Source organism: Xyrauchen texanus, chromosome 29 (assembly GCF_025860055.1).
Source record: "Xyrauchen texanus isolate HMW12.3.18 chromosome 29, RBS_HiC_50CHRs, whole genome shotgun sequence".
In the NCBI taxonomy this organism is placed as follows: domain Eukaryota; kingdom Metazoa; phylum Chordata; class Actinopteri; order Cypriniformes; family Catostomidae; genus Xyrauchen; species Xyrauchen texanus.
In genome coordinates this window covers 33,101,024-33,120,221 of record NC_068304.1, presented here as the reverse complement: position 1 = coordinate 33,120,221, position 19,198 = coordinate 33,101,024, and the positions used below count along the sequence as shown (strand labels likewise).

Below are 19,198 nucleotides of genomic sequence, written 5' to 3'. Positions count from 1 at the left end.
TGCAGATATACACATTTCAAAGTTACAGTCTCTCTTTTTTTTTTTGGGGGGTATGACTCATCTTGCACACTAATATAATTGACGACTGATCTTGTCCAATCAAATGCTCTACATACACAGCTGTAGACTTCAGTATTATGTTTGACATTACACACAGGCCCAAATGATGGTGAAAACCCCCCACATATTAATGTGGGTTGTATCTGTTTTGTATAAGCCCTATTTCATGCAGTTTTCAGATTACAAATTACAAATCGGTTTTGATTCAGATATGCAAAAAATCTGAATTTTGCTGCCTGTCTGAAAAAAGTTATAGTATAGCTCAGAAGTAAAACATCTTGCAAGCATGACACTGACTGGTTTGAACTCCCCTCTGACCTAGCACTGCAGATCTGAATTGACATAGCAGCCCAATGAGTGAGCTCACAGTTACCAGCTGAACTCAGGACAGTCCTGGCATTCTGCTTACCCCAGCACCGCTCTAACTTTTCAAGGTTCAGTTATAGGGGCATATCCACAGGGACCATTCTAGAGGCAGAATGGCAGTTAAGAAAGACGTCTGTGGCCCCTTCTGGCCCCTACTGATCGTAATGAGAGAATGAGAGGCGCTATGTTGCCACTGGGCTCACTGTCCATAAAATCGCTTATAGAGAGCACCAAAGATCATATTCCAAATTACTCAGTCAGGCACGGTCACAATATTATTCCAATATCATTAACAATAATCCAAGAAATCCAAAACAGCTCTTTAAAACAATAAATTATCTTCTCAGTCCACCTGCCCTGACGCATAAAAACAATACTGATGACCAGTGTAACAAATTCCTTGATTTTTTCACCACAAAAATAACTACCATCCGCGCTAACCTAATACAACGCAATGTCATTCCATCCATCACCCCAACCTCTGTACCAATACTCTCTCATTTCACTCTTCCTACACATGGACAGGTTGAGACTCTCATACACAGTATGAGACCCTCAACGTGTTCATTGGACCCTTTTCCCACTGCCATGATCAAATCAAATACTAATTCTTTAAGTCCTCTCATCACTACTATCATTAACTCTTCCCTGCAATCGGGTCATTTTCCAATCTCGCTTAAAACTGCGCTTATCAACCCTCGGCTTAAGAAATCATCCCTCGATCCGGATATCTTCTCAAATTATCGGCCCATTTCCAACCTTCCTTTTCTCTCCAAAGTCATTGAAAAAGTTGTTTCAACTCAAATTCATAATCATCTTCATTCATATAGTCTCTATGAAAAATTTCAGTCTGGTTTCCGCTCCGGCCACAGCGTAGAGTCAGCCCTGGTCAGAGTCACAAATGATCTTCTTGTGGCTGCTGACCAGGGCTCTCCATCTCTCCTTATTCTCTTGGACCTCACAGCCGCCTTCGACACTGCTGACCACACCATCTTACTCCATCGTCTGCAACACTTCATTGGCATCTCACATACAGCACTTCAATGGTTTCGATCCTACCTGACTGATAGAGTTGAGTATGTGACCCTGGGGGGAGCCAGGTCGAGGCCCTACATAGTTACTTGTGGAGTGCCCCAGGGCTCTGTTCTCGGCCCTACTCTCTTTTCCATTTATATGCTCCCACTGGGCCACATCATCAGCAAGCATGGTGTTGCCTTCCATTGCTATGCTGATGATACTCAGCTGTATGTCAAACTGGACCCCATATCATCTACACCTTCACTCTCCACTTTAAATGCCTGCCTGGAGGAGACAAGGGCATGGATGACGGATAACTTCCTCCAGTTAAACAGCACCAAAACTGAAGGTCTCCTCATTGGGACCCCACACCAACTCCGATCTTCCCCCCTGACAGTCTACTCATTTGCTGGCCATGATATTTCTTTGACGTCCTCTATAATAAACTTGGGGGTTCGATTTGACGCCCACCTATCATTTAACACTCACATCTAACACACCTGTAAAACTGCACTTTTTCATCTCCGGAACATTTCCAAACTCCGCCCCTCCCTCTCTTTTTCTGATGCAGAGATGCTGGTGCATGCCTTTGTCTCCTCCAGGCTTGACTACTGCAATTCACTACTTGTTGGGATCCCTGGCAGGAGCATACAAAGATTGCAGTACATTCAGAACTGCGCTGCCACGGTCCTGATGGGGGTTCGCAAAATTGAGCACATCACACCCGTCCTCCAAAAACTTCACTGGCTCCCTGTTAGACTCAGGATTGATTATAAGATCTGTCTCCTGACCTATCAGTGTGTCTACGGTAGCGCACCAGTGTACCTTAAAGAACTCATTACTTTGCATAATCCACACCGACATCTCCGCTCTTCTGACAGCCACAAACTCCAGGTTCCTAAGTCCAAACTCCGTACTATGGGAGATAGGGCCTTCCAGGTAGCTGCGCCTCGTATGTGGAATGCTCTCCCTAATCACCTGAGGGCCTACAGTCTATAGAGGTTTTTAAAAATAAATTAAAGACCCACTTATTTTTAAATGCTTTTTCTTAAAACATATCCTGTTTTGTTGTCACCAATTGTTCTTAATTTTGTTATTAAGTGTTTTAATCTATTTTTATTGTTTGTTTTTTACCTGTGCACCTGTAGCACTTTGAGATATGTTCCTTCATGTGTAAAGTGCATTACAAATAAAATTTATTATTATTATTATATAACTATAAACAAACAAACATCCTAGAAGGTAATAGAAACTATGTTTCAAAGCAGTCATACAGCACATTCACATCACCATTTCACCTGTAATAAGTTTATTGTGTGGTGGAGAGAACAGAGAAAAGTAGAGAAGGAAGAGAGACAGGAGGTGGAGAAGTGGATTATGGGAAGGCATCATTCAGCTAATCAGCTGTGATTTGTTAAAGGAATCTTCCAGGCTCAGCACAAGTTAAGCTCAATCAACAGCATTTGTGGCATAATGTTCATTACCAAAAAAGTTTATTTCGACCCGTCCCTCCATTTCTCAAAAAAGAAAAAGCTGATATTTTGGTTACAGTGAATCACTTACAATGGAAGTGAATGTGGCCAATTTTTGGAGGGTTTAAACACAGATATGTGAAGCTTATCATTATATAAAAGCACTTCAATTTATTCTTCTGTTAAAACTTGTGTATTATTTGAGCTGAAAAGTTGTTTAAATTGTCATTTATACAGTTGTTTTCAGGCAGTGGCGGATTTAGGCATGGGCGACGTGGGCAGTCACCTGGGGTCGGCATCTTGCCAGGGGCAGCATGGACTTTCAGCAGGGTTGGGGGGGCAACATACAAGCTAGAACTGCCACTGTTCTAGGGTTTGTAGACCAGGGACTAAACACGGTTCAAGGAACAAAAACAAAAACTGAAAATGAAGGAAATGTTTAGTAGAACATACCCAAAGACCAGAACAAAGTGATTTTCAATTGTTCCGGAGTGAAAAAGCTACTTTTAAATGCTGTTAAACGGTTATAACCGGTTAATTTTGTTCCGATAATTTTTCCATGAAACTAAAGGCCAAAGGGTTTATCACCACTTCATGTTGCCTGAAAAAAATGACATTTGCTTTGATACTGAAGGAAACTGCTACATCACACATTTATTTGCCTAATTCCCCATTGTGGATGTCACATTCTCCGAATGAAGACCTTTTTAACATCATGCATCTTCAACCGCTTATCCGAAGTCAGGTCGCAGGGGCAGCAGCTCCAGCAGGGGGCCCCAAACTTCCCTATCCTGAGCCACATTAACTAGCTCTGACTGGGGGACCCCGAGGCGTTCCCAGGCCAGTGTGGAGATGTAATCTCTCCACCTAGTTCTGGGTCTTCCCCGAGGCCTCCTCCCAGCTAGACACGCCTGAAACACCTCCCTAGGGATGCGCCCAGGGGGCACCCTTACCAGATGCCCAAACCACCTCAACTGACTCCTTTCGATGCAAAGGAGCAGTGGCTCAACTCCGAGCTCCTCACGGATGACTGAGCTCCTCACCCTATCTCTAAGGGAGAAGCCCGCCACCCTTCTGAGGAAGCCCATTTCGGCCACTTGTACTCGCGACCTAGTTCTTTCAGTCATTTTTAACAACTATGTATAATTACTACATATACATACACAGCTAATCCAGGTACAAGGAAAACATTATTAGAAGTACAGTAAAAAGTACTTTTCTCAGATGTTTCCAAGTCTTCACTGAATTATTGTTAGATATGATGCATTAATACAGATTTGATGCTGTCAGGTTTTGACTGAGAAGCAGATCTGTATATAAAATTATACTAAACTGTTAATTAACTCCTTGTTGTGATTTCTGTGCCGATTAATCCACCAAATGGTGAGGCAAGTGGCTTATTTTGGGCTTGTTTTTCCAGACCATTTTGCTTGTTTCTCTTGCATTGATCCGGAAACAATGCAATTGGTGTTTCACCCACCTGTTTGTGCAGTTATAAACCGTTCTTTTTTTTGTTCTAACGGGTAACCTTTTGGAAAGGAGGCTGCAGAACTTCTGAACTGGAACGAAAAAAAATTAAACATTTTGCTCAGAATGAACCGAAATGAAAAACATTCAGTTTTTAGTCCCTGTTGTAGACATTACATTTTCATGGTAACAAAGTAGTACAATTGGCTAAAACTTTACACAGAAAAGGTTAGTAAGTGATTTTATTGCACTAAAATAATTTTTACATGCATATAATTTCTGTCTTGTGGCTATACTTTTGAAACATCACATATTTTAATTGTTAAAACTTGGCCCCCCCATTCACTTCCACTGTAAGTGCATGGAACCAAGATTTTATTTTATTTATTAAAGAAAAGGAGGGACGAGTCAAAACTTTTTTTTGTGGTAATGAATATGCCACAAATGCTTCAGATTAAACTCAACTTGTATTGAACCCAGAACATTCCTTTAATAAATGAGAGAAATTCTAGCAAGGAGGCTGGATTTGCATCAATCTATTCACCCATTTCTCTTTCACTCAACTTTACATAAATTTCCTGTCCCTCTGTGGCTAGAATACTAATACGCAATACAATGGTTTGAGAAATAAAATGAAGAGATATACAGCTTCAATCTGTCTTAAAAGAAGACAACTTTGAACCAAGAAGTAATCAACTCCAACACATAAGAAATAAAAACAAACATCTTGGTTTCCAATTCTTATCCTGGCTGAGTGCTGTGGTATCAGAAATATTATGTTTGAATGATGTTTGGAAACACTGTGGTCTAATAATGGAAACCAGGCAGAGTAAAATATCAAATCATAAGAAGCTCATCTGAAGCTTATTTGGGATGACAGTAAACTGTTTTGGTAGAAGAAGAGAAATTGCATACGCTCCTAATTCTGTCTCTTCTGTTTTTAAGAGATAGAGCTCAGTCAAAGCACTCTCCTCCCACCATTTCAAATTAATGTCTTCTCGCATTACTATCCAAAGTGACGCAAACTTCAGCAGCTTCCAGAGACTCTGTCAGACTAATGCAACAAATCATATTTCAAGATTAGGTCAATAATTGAGAAATTGTATAATTTGCATGATCATCAAATTGAATCTTGGTGAAGCAGGCTGATGGAGGAAATGGTTGCGAGCTGATTGCTGGAAGATGAGCACACTGGGATAGAGACAGGCAGCCTTACCCAGCACAATGAGGTTGACTTGGCTCCAGTGGTATTTGCCTCCGGTCTTGACCTTGCAATGGTATTCTCCAGAGTCTGTCAGCTGCAGATCGCTGATCAGGAGAGAGGCATCTCCGTTCAGGTAGTCGCCCGCAAAGGACAGGCGACTGACAGGGTTGTCGTTAGTGTATACCTCATTGTTGAAGAATGTGATAATCTGAAATGTAACAAAGATAGAGATTATTTCATGTAAATATAGATTGAATAAATTTGTAACCAAATCATATAGACTTTATATAGAGCAGATGCAATTTAAAGGGAAAGTTCAACCTAAAATGAAAATTCTCTCATCATTTACTTAGATGTGTATGACTTTCTTTCTTCTGCAGAGCACAAATTAACATTTTAAGAAGAATATTTCAATGCAAGTGAATGGTGATCAGAACGGGAGCATTAAAGTAATCCATACTACTCAAGTGGTCCAGTTTTCTGATGCAATCTAAGTGATTTTGGGTGAGAACAGACCAAACTCTAACTCCTTTTTCACTGTATGTCTTTCCATTGCAGTCTCTAAGAAAAATCATGATTTTAAGCTTGATTACACTTCCTAGTGCTTGACACGTGTGCAGAGCACTAGATGGTGCTAGGAAGTGTAATCGAGCTTGAAATCATGATCGCCAAGGAGACTGATGTCAAGATTTATATTGGAGGAAAAAAAAGCCTCCTGCGAGAGGCTCTACGCTGAGGCCGAGCAGAAGGACCAGGACAGGGTGTGGCCGGAGTAGCTTTCTTTCTATGAAAGAAAGAAAGCCGCAATCACAACGTTGCCATGGTCGCGCTCTCGCAGTGAGAACATGAGCCACCCTCGAACGCTGTCTCAGCGTGACTTTTTTGTGAATTTTATACGTGTAAAATTAATTAATTCAAAATATGTAAATGAGAGTGTTATTTATCTTCACCACACCACAGAAATGTTATATATTTTATTGTATTTATGCAGTATATATAATGCAATTTTCGCTTTCAGTATATGATTTATGTTAATAAAAATGTTGTCCCGTTTCGGAGAGATCATGTTTGTGGGCAGGGCTCTGTCGAACTGAATAGAGCCCTTGTGATGGGGACGGATACTTGTCAGCCCCGGTTCCAGATAAAATCATTCACGTTTATACGTTTTGATGCAGCATTTTGCAAGTTGTCAAAATGAAGGGATTTTTGTGTGTTTGGTGGGATTCAAGGAAACCTGCTTGCCAATTTACAGTATTAGTCTTACATATTCAAATGAGCAGAGGTGTGCAATTATTAGTGATAATTTAGTATTCAACTTAACACTCTACATCAGGAGTCTGGTTTAATTGTAAAATAAAATATTCGGAAATTATAGATTCTAAAAGCTTATTTTAATGTTTGCTGCATAGTGGACAAAGTTGTTTTATTCTCAAATCATTATCAACCTGTTTACACGCACAAGTGTCAAGATGTGCATCTCGTCAATAGTTTGTTTGGTATCCCAATCAGCACACAACTGAATAAAACATGCTGCATGACACTGATAAATAATTACTGCCAGAGTAAATATTGCATACAGGTGCAAGGGCCTTCAGGATTTTACAAATAACACAAAGAACAAACATTTCCCGTTTTTTCCTCTTATTTGCACAAAAGCATAAATAAGTGATCATTAACAATGAAACAGTAATTTGAAAATAAATTATGACTATATTGTGTTATTGAATTATTACTGTAGTTTAATAATATATACTTTAGAGTAATATTACATTTTATTAATAAAAACAAATTAATCAATCCTCAATATTATGTTTTTTTTTTTTTTTTTCAGAAGAATATTGTGCTACTTTACTGATGTGTAAGCTCATCCTTTGAAATTATAACAATTTAAGCAAAAAATAAATAAAGTACAGTTTAGAGCTTTGGTGTTCTTGTGTTGCCCAGCGGAAGGCAATAAACCTCAGCTGAGCAAAAACTTCATCTTTTGGTGTTTGTTTGTGTTTGCTAATGGCTGTCACACACAGACACAGCTGCCAACACACACATTCAACTTCACACACAGTTTGACTGTGACAGCCTCCTTAATGCCTGGAGTGAAAAACTAAACACTGGTGCCACTACACATCAACAGACCTGAAGTTGGGTGCACCTGCAGAAGCTGTCTGCAATGACTGCTTGTACTATCCTGAACTATGATTATAAACCGAGAGGGGAAATAGTGTAGTAGCATCATCAGCAGGGGACCATGAAACGGGACCATGTTCACTTGTCAAACTTGAACCATTTGCATTAATGATACAATTCTCATTTATAGAGCCCCTTACATTCTACAACACATTGCTAAACTAATGAATGAAATATGAATTATGCCAGGGACTGGGTTTTATTCCTAACCGTATTTTCAGACATTTGATTTAATTAATGGAGCATAAAATGTTATCTTTTTTGTTAAATATTATATGTGAGTCTGATGTGTGTTTCTTTTTAAGGCCTTTCTTCACAAGTCTTTTTTAAATAATTTTTATTAAATCTAATCTGATTATGAAAAGATCTTCATTGACTTTCAAACAAAGGAGCAATCTCTGTCCCATAGGTGAATTATGGACCGGGCCAATGGGGCCAGTGGCCAAGGGCCCTTGACTACTAGGGGCCCAGGGGGACTCACAGCCCATCAACTTTTAAAACAAATGTTTACATATAGGCTTAAATACATGGGCCCCAGAGCGTATACACGGCCCCCTCAATAGGGCCCTGTTACAATGTACTGTATACCTCTTATGAGACCATTTTGCCATTCTGTTTCTAATTACATTTACATTACATTACATAAAAGCAACTCTTTAACCTTATAATGCCGTGCATATCATATTTGATACATGACTTTCTAAAGCCTCTACATCATCATCACGATATATATGAGATGTCTACTATCTCCTGGTGAAAGTTTTTATGCTGTACTGGAAGAATAAGGCCTTGTTATATAATTATACAAAATAGCTACCATCATGTTTTGATGCACTCAAAACAAAAACCTTTTATTGATATTTCAAAATTAGTATTTATTGAATTCAAGCAACATGTGCTTAAAATATCATTATTTTGTAGAAAAAATAGGTTTAAACAGGCATACAAAATATAATTTTTGGACTATTATTTCATATGTTAGCTTATTCATTGTATAAAAGGGCTGTCAAACAAAAAAGTTTATTATACTATTCATTGCTATAAATGCATGTTTGGCCTACATTACAAACAAACAAACAAAAAAAGGAATGAAAATATAGACATTTTACTTGTGTGGTTCAAAAGTACTGATTAAACTAGCTTTGTGAAGTTTGTTGAGACAAACTATAATGTTGGCCTGACAAAACCTTGTCTGAAAGTTTAAAATAGTTTTAAATGCTTGAAGTTACAAAACATTACAGGTTTAACAGAAAGAAAAAAAGAAAAAGAAAGAAAGAAAGAAAGATGATAGATAGATAGATAGATAGATAGATAGAAAGAAAGAAAGAAAGAAAGAAAGAAAGAAAGAAGAGAGCATCTTAGAGCATGTTAAAGGGCTTGTGTGTAAGTTTTGACAGCTGAAGTTTGAAATTAATAACATTCCAAAACAGACTCATTGCTCATTTCAATATTCTGTCAATGTAATATAGTCTAGGGGATTTTTGGACACTTTGAAATGGCTTAAATTATGCCTTCGCAGGCTTTTAGATAAAAGAAGAATAATGGTAGCCAAGCTGTAGGGTCGTTCCAAACAAAATTTCCCCCCCAAAAAACAAATAACCACTAATTCCCTTTCTGTCGCTCTCTCCACGTTGTGTCGGAGAAGCGACACTAGGGGTCTCTCTTGAGTGGCGAAATATGCCTCTGACGTCTGAAAAAAGGCCAATGAGAAGTTGGCAGACAGTATTTGCATTCCCCGCCCCGGACATACGGGTATTTAAGCGGGCAAATACGGGAGTTCATTCAGGATTTTTCTGAGGAGCCGGAAATGGTCCGGCCACAACAGTGGCACAGCTCAGCGGCATGGCGGGGAGGACACAACGTCTCGTTCCCTCCATCGGGGAACGGAGGTTACATACGTAACCTAGACGTTCCCCTTCTGTCGCTCTCTCCACGTTGTGTCAGAGAATCGACATGGCTGCTTAGGTCCTATGTGGGAATGTTGGCGCGGTGGTAGATCCAGCCTCGTAGAGGGGGGAGTTGCTACAGCACGGCGACCGAGGCAGCTGGAACTGCCTAAGGGAGACACGGGAGTCCACTTGTGAGGAGACAGTACAGCAGATATTACACACAGGGGGAGTCCGCGTAGGAGGCCTTTAACCTGTGGAGCACCTATTCCAGTACAGGGTAGATTAAGTACATACAGATTTGCATGCACTAAGAAGTACTGAGTAGAATCCAGTGTGCCATATGGCTAACCTAGAGTCCAGACATAAATTCCTTTACACTGTATAATACATGTTATAACCTAATTTAAATAATGTAATCAACACAATGATACTTTAATCACAGATGAGTTACGTTTACTTGTAACAAGCTAATGTTACTTAAAAAATAAATTTCAGTTTACTTGAGCTAAATAAGTATGTTCACTTTACATGAAAAATCATGCAAACCGACTGCGTTGAAAAATCTAAGTGAGGTCAACTAATTTGATTTTACACTGTAGGTACTGTTGGAGCCTACTCTATTTGTTAAATTCATCAATATTTAAAGTGTTTGATGAAATTAAAATATTTCACAATTTATTATGGCCTCTGTAAATATATGCATTTTGTATGCATAACTTGTAGTATTAACATTGAGTTCACATTATGTATAACAAACCTTACATTTGTACTGTCTCTTTAAGAACAGTGGCTGTTTAGCGAAAGTGTTTGGGTTGAACAGTTTCTTTACAACATCCATGGTGTGTGTTTGAATTACAGACTGTAAATTACAGAAGAGGTAATAAAAGAGACTTAAATCAATGAAAATAGATTGAAAATATCTAAACTTTAAAAGATAATTGGACCAGGGGGGCCCTAAAAGAAAATTGGCCCGGGGCCCTTGCTAGTCATAATCCGCCCCTGCTCTGTCCTCTATATGGGAGAATCAAAATCCTTATCGCAGTCAGATCATTAATTTAATCTGAAAGTATAACGCAGCAACTGACACATATCAACTTTTCCCTGATGAATTATGGTGCGCTGCTACATAAAGGATATTTAAAGTTGAAGCTGTGTTCAAACAAGGTTAGTTTCACGGTGGAAGATTAAGACAACGCTCTTATCGGATAAGGCAATGCTCTGTGTTTATGTGAGAGCGAGATAGAGATGGTTGAAACATCTGTTAGCTGTGCAGATAAACGTGTCCAAAGTGAGTGTGTATATTTCAGAGAGAAGTGTAGAAAGAGCAGATGTAAAGGTGTGACTGAAGGCTGGGAGATAGGGATGCATGGAGAAGTGCTGTTCTTGCAAGTCTTAAACCATAAACCATTGAGCTTTTGTGAATTTAGGGTGACTGTTTGTTTTGCAGAATAAGACAACAATTGAAACCAGATTTTGACATTTCCGACTTGCACACTATATTCCAAGTTTTCTGTACCCATGCAATAATGACATTAATTTCATACATTTATGAATTGTGTAACCACTATATAGCACTCTTTGCTTACTTTTGGTGACTGTTCTACAATCAGCAGTATTTTTTGCTGTTTGTGTTTGTTTGTCCTGTGTTTAGTAATACAGCACACAAACGTTTACACCTCCTGCCATCACCCTCCTCCCCTCTCATGCTACCCAACATGCACTTAAGATCTGTGAAGATGATGTGTGCCGGGACTTCTGGAAACAGAAGAAAAGAAAAGGACAGGGCCCGATGATTTTTCACCCATTTGTCTAAAATCCTGTGCTGAACAGCTGACTTCCATCTTCTCACAGATCTTCAACAGATCACTGGAGCAGTGTGAAGTTCACTGCTGCTTCAAATGTTTCACAATCATCCCTGCCCCAAAGAAACCCAAGATCAAAGGACTTAATGACTACAGACCTGTCGCTCCTGTATGTGGTCATGAAGTAATTTGAGAGACTGGTGTTGGTCCACCTGAAAGACATAACTGAACCATTTCTGAATCTCCTTCAATTTGCTTATAGAGCAAACAGGTCTGTGGATGATGCAGTCAATATGGGACTGCATACATACTTCAACATCTAGACAAACCAGGGAATTATGCAATGATACTATTTGTTGATGTCAGTTCGGCTTTCAACACCATCAAATCCGCTATCATATGGACTAAATTAATCCAGCTTTCTGTTCCCAGCTCTATCTGTCAGTGGATCACCAGCTTTCTGATAGACAGGCAGCAGCTAGTGAAAATGGGGAAATTCACCTCCACCAGCACATGTAAAATCAGCACTGGTGCCCACCAGGGATGAGTGCTCTCCCCACTATTCTTCTCCCTCCACAAGTGACTGCACCGCCACAGACAACTCTGTCAAGCTCATGAGGTTCTCAGACGACACTACATTCATCTGCCTCATCCAAGATGACGATGAGTCTGCATACAGAAGGAAGGGTGAACAGCTGGCTGTCTGGTGCAGTCAAAACAACCTGGAGCTGATCACATTCTTAAAACAGTGGAGATGATAGGTGGAACACCACAACATTAACCCCACTCACAGTTCTGAACAGCACTGTGGAAGCAATGGAGTCATTCAGATTATTGGGCACTACCATCTCACAGGGCCTGAAGTGGGAGACCCACATTGACATGGCAGAGGTTGTATACTTCCTTTGCCAGTTGAGGAAGTTCAACCTGCCACAGGGGCTGCTGATACAGTTCTACTCAGCAGTCACTGAGTCTTTCCTCTGCACTTCTATAACTGTCTGGTTTGGTTCAGCTACCAAGTCAGACATCAGAAGACCAGAGAAGACCAGAAGACCAATCCTCCAGAGAGGATTATTGGCACTCCCCTACCCACCCTGCTAGAACTGTACACATCCAGAGTGACTGGCTGGTAAAATCACACATGGCCCCATTCACCCAGCACACTTTCTCTTCAAACTGTTGCCCTCTGGTTGGTGCTACAGAGCACTGAGTACCAGAACAGCCAGGCACAGGAACAGTTTTTTCCTCAGGACATCCACCTCATGAACAGTTAAAACTGTCTCCAAATACTTTACTTTAGTCAATACAACCATATGCAATATTCAATCCATCCATTCCTACTTATATCTATATTTTATGTATATTCTTTAACATATCCTACCTCTTCTTTAATATATGACATCACCTGCATATAACTGTATATCTGTGTATTACTAACAACATTATTGCATTATTGTATATTCTTTTTTATTTGTTATATCAGAGTTTTTTATGTCACTACATACATATATTTTTAAATGTATACAGTATGTTTGTATGTATGTATATAGGTTGCATTCTCGTGCAGTGGAAGCTTCAGTCACCATGACAAATTCCTTGTGTGTGTATGCACACTTGGCAATAAAGCTCATTCTGATTCTGATTGAGTACATAATGACATCATTTTCCTTTTTGGGTGAGCTTTTCCATTTGGCTTTCTTTGTGCCATTAAACTTAAAAGGAGATGGTAGGCAGAATGTTAGCCTCAGTCAGCATTCACTTTCATTGCATTTTTATTTCTCCCAAACCACAAAAGTGAATGGTGACTTAGGCTATCAGTACCCACTTTGTGCTTAACATCTTGTTCCACGAAATAGTGAAAGTCAGATGGGTTTGAAATTACATGAAGTAAGTAAATTATATCTGGGTGAACTATCCCTTTCAATTTGAAACTTAGGGGTCTGTAATTTTATTAATTTCAAAAGATTTTTCTGAAAGAAGCCTCTATTGTAGTGTACTCAAATTGTCATTGCCGACAATATGTTGATTGTTAGCCCAAAAAAAGATTTTGAATACTATTTCTGGAACAATTCCTTCTTGATAAATGAACATTTCCAAACGGCAAACCAAAACATAACAGAACAGTTACTAATTTGGCTGGGAATTTTCTGAGAGAAAATGTAAACTTGGTTCCCTGAGGGGAATGAGATGCTGCGTATGAATGCCATGGGACACTGTTTGAGTATCACGTGGTCTGAAGCCCTTTGTTATGTATACCCTGTCTTGTTCCACCGTTGCCCTTTTGTTTACCATTTTTGTCACTTTTGTACTCCTTAGTTTTCACTTTTGGCCCTTTTGTAGCTCCACTGTCTCCTTGTTAGCTTTCGTTCATTGTTTGCACCTGCCCTCATTTGTTTGCCTTTGGTTTCTGTCGATCACCTTGTTATCTTGTTTGAGTCCTGTTTGTTCATTGGCCCCTTTGTCCCACATTCTTGTATTTAAACCCTGTCTGTTTGTTCAGTCTCTGTCAGTCGTTGTTTGTATGTTCATGAATGTTGTTAGCCTGGTGTGTGTTTCCCTGCCCGAAGTTCTCTGTTCAAGTTTATTTCCCCATTGTGGGTTTTCCTTTGTGTTTGTAATAATAATAAAAGTACTGCATTTGGATCCTCAACCTTCGTCTGCCTTCGTTGCCTGCATTTCGTGACAGAACGACTGACCCACACACATGGATCCAGCAGCTATTCGGGCCAAATGCTGGCTGCTTAACTTGCAGCAAGATGACCACCCATTAGAAGACCACGCTCTCTACTTTCTCCTCCTGGCGAGCTTTACTGACTTCCCGGACTCAGCTCTGGTGGTCTTTTTCAAGAACAGCTTGAACCCCTCGCTGAGGGAGCGGGTGCCACAGGCAGTGCCCGGCTGTACCCTTCGCGACTACCTGGAGACTACTCTACTAGTGTGCAGCTCACCGCTCCCCGTAACACCAGCCCAACCTGTCAGCGGAACGACCCTCATGCCAGTCACCTTCCACGAGCCAGCGTGGCCCACTTCGTCTGCCCGGAGGAGGGAGAGAAGACGGGCTTCCGCCTTCCGGCACACACCTGCTCCGATCTGCAAGCCAGAGCCCACGCCTGCCCCGGTCTGCGAGCCAGAGCCCTCGTCAGCCACAGTCAGCGAGCCAGAGCCCTCGTCAGCCACGGTCAGCGAGCCAGAGTCCTCGCCTGCCCCGGCCTGCCCTCACCTGCCCCGGCTCCGCCCCTCAAGCCTCTCGAGCCTTCCAGGGCTCTGCCCCTCAAGCCTCTCGAGCCTGCCAGGGCTCCACCTCCCAGGCCACCAAAACCGGCCTCTGTCCTGTGGCCTCCTCCCAGGCCCCCTGAACCGGCCCGTGCCTTATGGCCAGCCCCCGGGCCATCTAAACCTGTCCCTGCCCGGTCAACACCTCCCAGACCACCTAAACCTGTCCCTGCCCGGTCGATACCACCCCGGCCGTGACACCCTTATACAATCATGGCAATTTATTGGCTGACTGTGCTTAAGCGATGCCCCCTAGGCAGCTATGTCATGGGCTATACAAAGGCACTTGGTTTCGCACCATCTAGTCAGATCTTCTTTTTGCCTTTTTGCAAAAGGCACAAGCCTATGCAACTGCTAGAGAGTATGGCCAGCTACGCAGCATCTCGTTCCCCTCAGGCAACCAAGGTTACATACCTTGCTGAGACGTTCCCTTTCAAGGAACTTGAGCTGCGTATGAACACAATGGGAATGATATACATTTAAATCATGTGAACAGTAGCTGCCAAATGTCTAAGCCCATATGGCAAGTATATAGTGGTGCACAAGCGAGCTAAAGCATCTTGATAAAAGAAATTTGACAGAAATTAAATAAACAAGATTTGATTTTGAAGAGATCTCTTACCACACGCTGTTTGATGTTGGGTTTCTGAAGGAGCCATTCAATGTCCAGCGTCTGCCCGTTCGACTGCCAGAACTGGTGATGGCAAGGCAACGTGGCATTGTCCCCAACAACCTGCTTCATCTCGGTCTGAGCCCTGGCCGAGAGCAAGCTCAACAGCACTGTAGAGAAAGATGAAAACAGAACATAACTATAACATGTAATTGAATGGTGGGTTCTTGGGCACCCTAAATCATGATCTAAATAATAAAATGACAAATGGGGCATCTGAGAATAGAGAGAATGTGCTTCATGTTAACTTGTTGTTTAGTGCCATGTTTATTTAAAAGTCTAAAAAAAAACACACAGCACACACACACACACTAAATAAATTATAAGTTGGATTGTAAGTCTGTTCATCTTTACAGTTTGAATGTATGCTCCTTTCTGCCACTGGGGTAATGGGTTGTTTACAGCAAGCTATTGGACATCGCCAGAGGCTTGAGTGGTATTACAGACAGGCGTCGTGAGGATTTGTTGACTAGTTAGGTCCCAGGGGGAGTAAGAATAGGATAAGATTAAAATTCTCTCCACCTGATGAAACGACCTTGCACTACAAACAATGCCACATATCTCAAAGCACCACCATTAGAGCACTGGCATTAGATTAACATTGCACATAATCTGCTGTTGATTTTCTCAAATAGTTGGGGACATTTCACCCATACAACAGAAGCTAAAATTAGGCCAGAATGGCGATACGTCCGGCTGGTGTAAATATTATGACATTTCCTCCTTTTAGCATTGCGACCCTTGGGAATGGACAGTGTATACTGGGCTGTATTGCTAAGATCTGGCTTAGGCTTGACAAATGTGTCGGAGAAGCACTCGTGTGTGTTTTAAGTGTGTTTTGTGTGGCTGTACTCATTTGGCAAGCAGCACTTAATGTTGAGAATATGTGCGCCACGTGTTGTGAAGAAAGCATGGCTCATCATTTGCTGACTGAGTGACTTTCTGTTGCCCATGATGCCACCTGTGTCATGTCAACTCTCAGAATTATTTAATAAATGCTTATTAATGGTTATGACATGTAAATGTATTTGGTCTTGGCGGACTAGATCTGCTTACGCTGCTGCTAATAATGTACCAGACTTGCTATTGTAAAAGATATATAGGCATAAGTCCTAGTATTCAACGATACTGCTCCTGCTGATGCTGCACAGTGGACAAAATAATGTAAAATCCCCTGAAACTGATCTAGACATCTGCAGCTGGGGAGGAGGTGGGAAAGTAGATTGCATTCCCAATGCGCACTGCAAAGAAACCAGACAGCTACCATAGATGAAGCATGACTATATTTGACTATAATATTTGAGATAATAAATCCTACAATTTGGTTGGCTGGAGATAACTGCACTGCTGGAACCTTTCAGTTTAAACCCTGAAGAGTTTCCTGACTGAACTTAGATCATTCATTTCATGATTCCATGCTAAATGTATAGCATTGCAACGAATGCTGGTGACTCTTCAGAATTTTGACAGGGATTTTAAACCTACAAACAAATGATTTTGGAGTCATGATGTAAAGCCACATATGCTCCAAAAATATATTATTTGTTAAAGCAGTAGCCTAGCTGATAGCACATGAGCTCCAGTATTGATGCTAATGCAGCCGACTTGAGTTTGACACTTTTCACATTTCCAAACAAATGTTTTTTGAATTTGTTAAGATGAAAAGCCACATACGCTTGAGTCTGACACTTAGGAGTTTTAAGGGTTGCCACAGGATCGTCCTAGAAAGTTAAATATACAGGGCATATTTTTACAATGCATCCAGACATATGAACCCTTTGACTTTTTAGGATATAAAAGTAAAACGTTTTTTTATTACATTATTTGGTTAAAGAATACTCAATTCAGTTTGATGAAAATTTTTAATGAAATTGAAATGCATAAATCTTGAAATGCATATTGTTAATCTTGAAAATATTATTTGATTGAATGTGTATGTACTGTACATTTATCTGATTTCCTTTGGTTTAAATGTACAAATATATATATATATTAACTTTCAATTTCAATTTCATAACAATATCCCATTAAATGAAATTGAGCACTCTTAAACAAAATAAAATAAAAATCTAAATATTTCAAGTTAATTATAAACTGTATAAAGTGTATCTTAAAAATAGGCTAAATATATAGTTTTCACTGTATTGATGTTATTGTTTGATTGAATCAAGTGATTATTTCCATATCAAAGAATGAGTAAACAATCATAAATAATATGTTTTATTTATTGTACGATGGCAGCTATATGATTTTCAGTCACTGAGAAGGTGTCCAGGAACTTTCCAGGGCCAAACTGGCAACACTAGGAGTTTCACATCTTCAGCTTGGAGCTTGTTGTAAAGATACAAAGCCATATATTTTACACTCTAATACTTAAGCATATGGATTGCCTAAATAGAAGTTAGAACATGTACTCAACACATTGAGTATTGATGATAATATGGACAATTTGAGTTTCTAATTTGAAAAGTTTATGGTTCATCTATCAAAAGTAATATTTCATCTAATCACATTGTTCTCCAGTGCAACAGTGCAAGCTCTTTTGCAGAATTAATGTAATGTGGTAATGTTAATATATACATACAGTAGTCAATTCAAATGCTCAGAGATGTGTGGCATGGTGGAACCATTCAACAGTAGAACCCAAATGCCATCTGCATTTCTCTCTTAAGGGTATATCCAGGAGTCATTATCATTAATGGTGAGTTTATTATTCAGCTCTATGCTTTCAAAGGCTCCAGGCAGTGAGAAGAATTAGAGAAATTTCTATGGCTTTCCTTCTCTTTCTGTAAAACTGTCAAACTAAAACCATGAGTCAGCCAAAAAAGAAGCAGCATGGAGCTCCCCTGCAGCCAGCACTGCTCATGGTTTTTTAATGTGTATCTTGCACCCTCCATCATCTGGTGTGATCTCCATTGAGTCAGAATCACAAGGAGAGATAGGAGGGAGTGAGAGAAGACTAGAGATTGTGAGTCTTTATAATAAATTTTTTTGTCACTGCAAAAAATGGCATAAGGCATGAGTCTATTTTTTTGTTCGACCAATGGCAGACAGGAGGCATATTCATGGAAGCTGTTTAAAATATCCATTTATCTATCCACTGCAACCACATCATGTGCACAAGGTCAGGGGCTGGAGTTTATCTTGCTAATGTTCGACCAATGGCAGGGGACACCCTGGACAGGTCGCCAGTCCATCGCAGAGCTGTTTAAAATATATTTATTAGTTTATTTTGTTTGGTGGAACTAGGGGGGACAAAAATTACAAGCATCGTTATTGAAAAGCCTTCAAACTAGCCACAAACTTGTCACAAATGCCACTCAATATTTTCACACGCATGAGCTTTGGGGTAAACTCTTCATTATTGTAAAGGTTTGCTGGAGGTTCACCACTACCAGTGAAGTGTTGCAATCTCATTTGCATGTTTAATTAATGGTAGTCAAATTTACAGCAAGTTTGCAGCACTCTACATTTTTTGTAAGGGCCATGTTGGTCAACCACTATTTGTGATTTGTCCTAATTGTCTGTGATGAGAATAGGCAGAGACAAAATGGTTCTTTTGGAGTCTGCCGGGTCACACAGTATCATATGGGACATTCTCTTTGGTTTGACTTTTTGCTGCTAGGAGCCAAATCCCCCCTTTCTCTCTCACTCACGTCTGAACTGAGCTAAGTTATTATGCCTAAATATCAGTCCCTTCCTCTTTGCACTCCCAAACAGCATATTTCCATTCACACAATGTGTCTTAGCTTGCTGGGTCACTTCTTACCTGTTACCAGTTATGGAATGCACAT

The 19,198-nt window shown here is 40.2% G+C and overlaps 1 protein-coding gene across 1 annotated transcript in view; it reads right to left on the bottom strand.

Moving 5' to 3' along the window:
* Positions 1-19,198, bottom strand: part of LOC127622652 (CXADR-like membrane protein) — a 128,790-nt gene that overhangs the window by 25,504 nt on the left and 84,088 nt on the right. Inside the window, exons 2-3 of the mRNA XM_052096672.1 lie at positions 15,357-15,514; positions 5,599-5,794 (exon numbers count right to left, since the gene is read on the bottom strand). Coding sequence (XP_051952632.1) covers positions 5,599-5,794; positions 15,357-15,514 — 354 coding nt within the window. The remainder of the gene's footprint in view (positions 1-5,598; positions 5,795-15,356; positions 15,515-19,198) is intronic.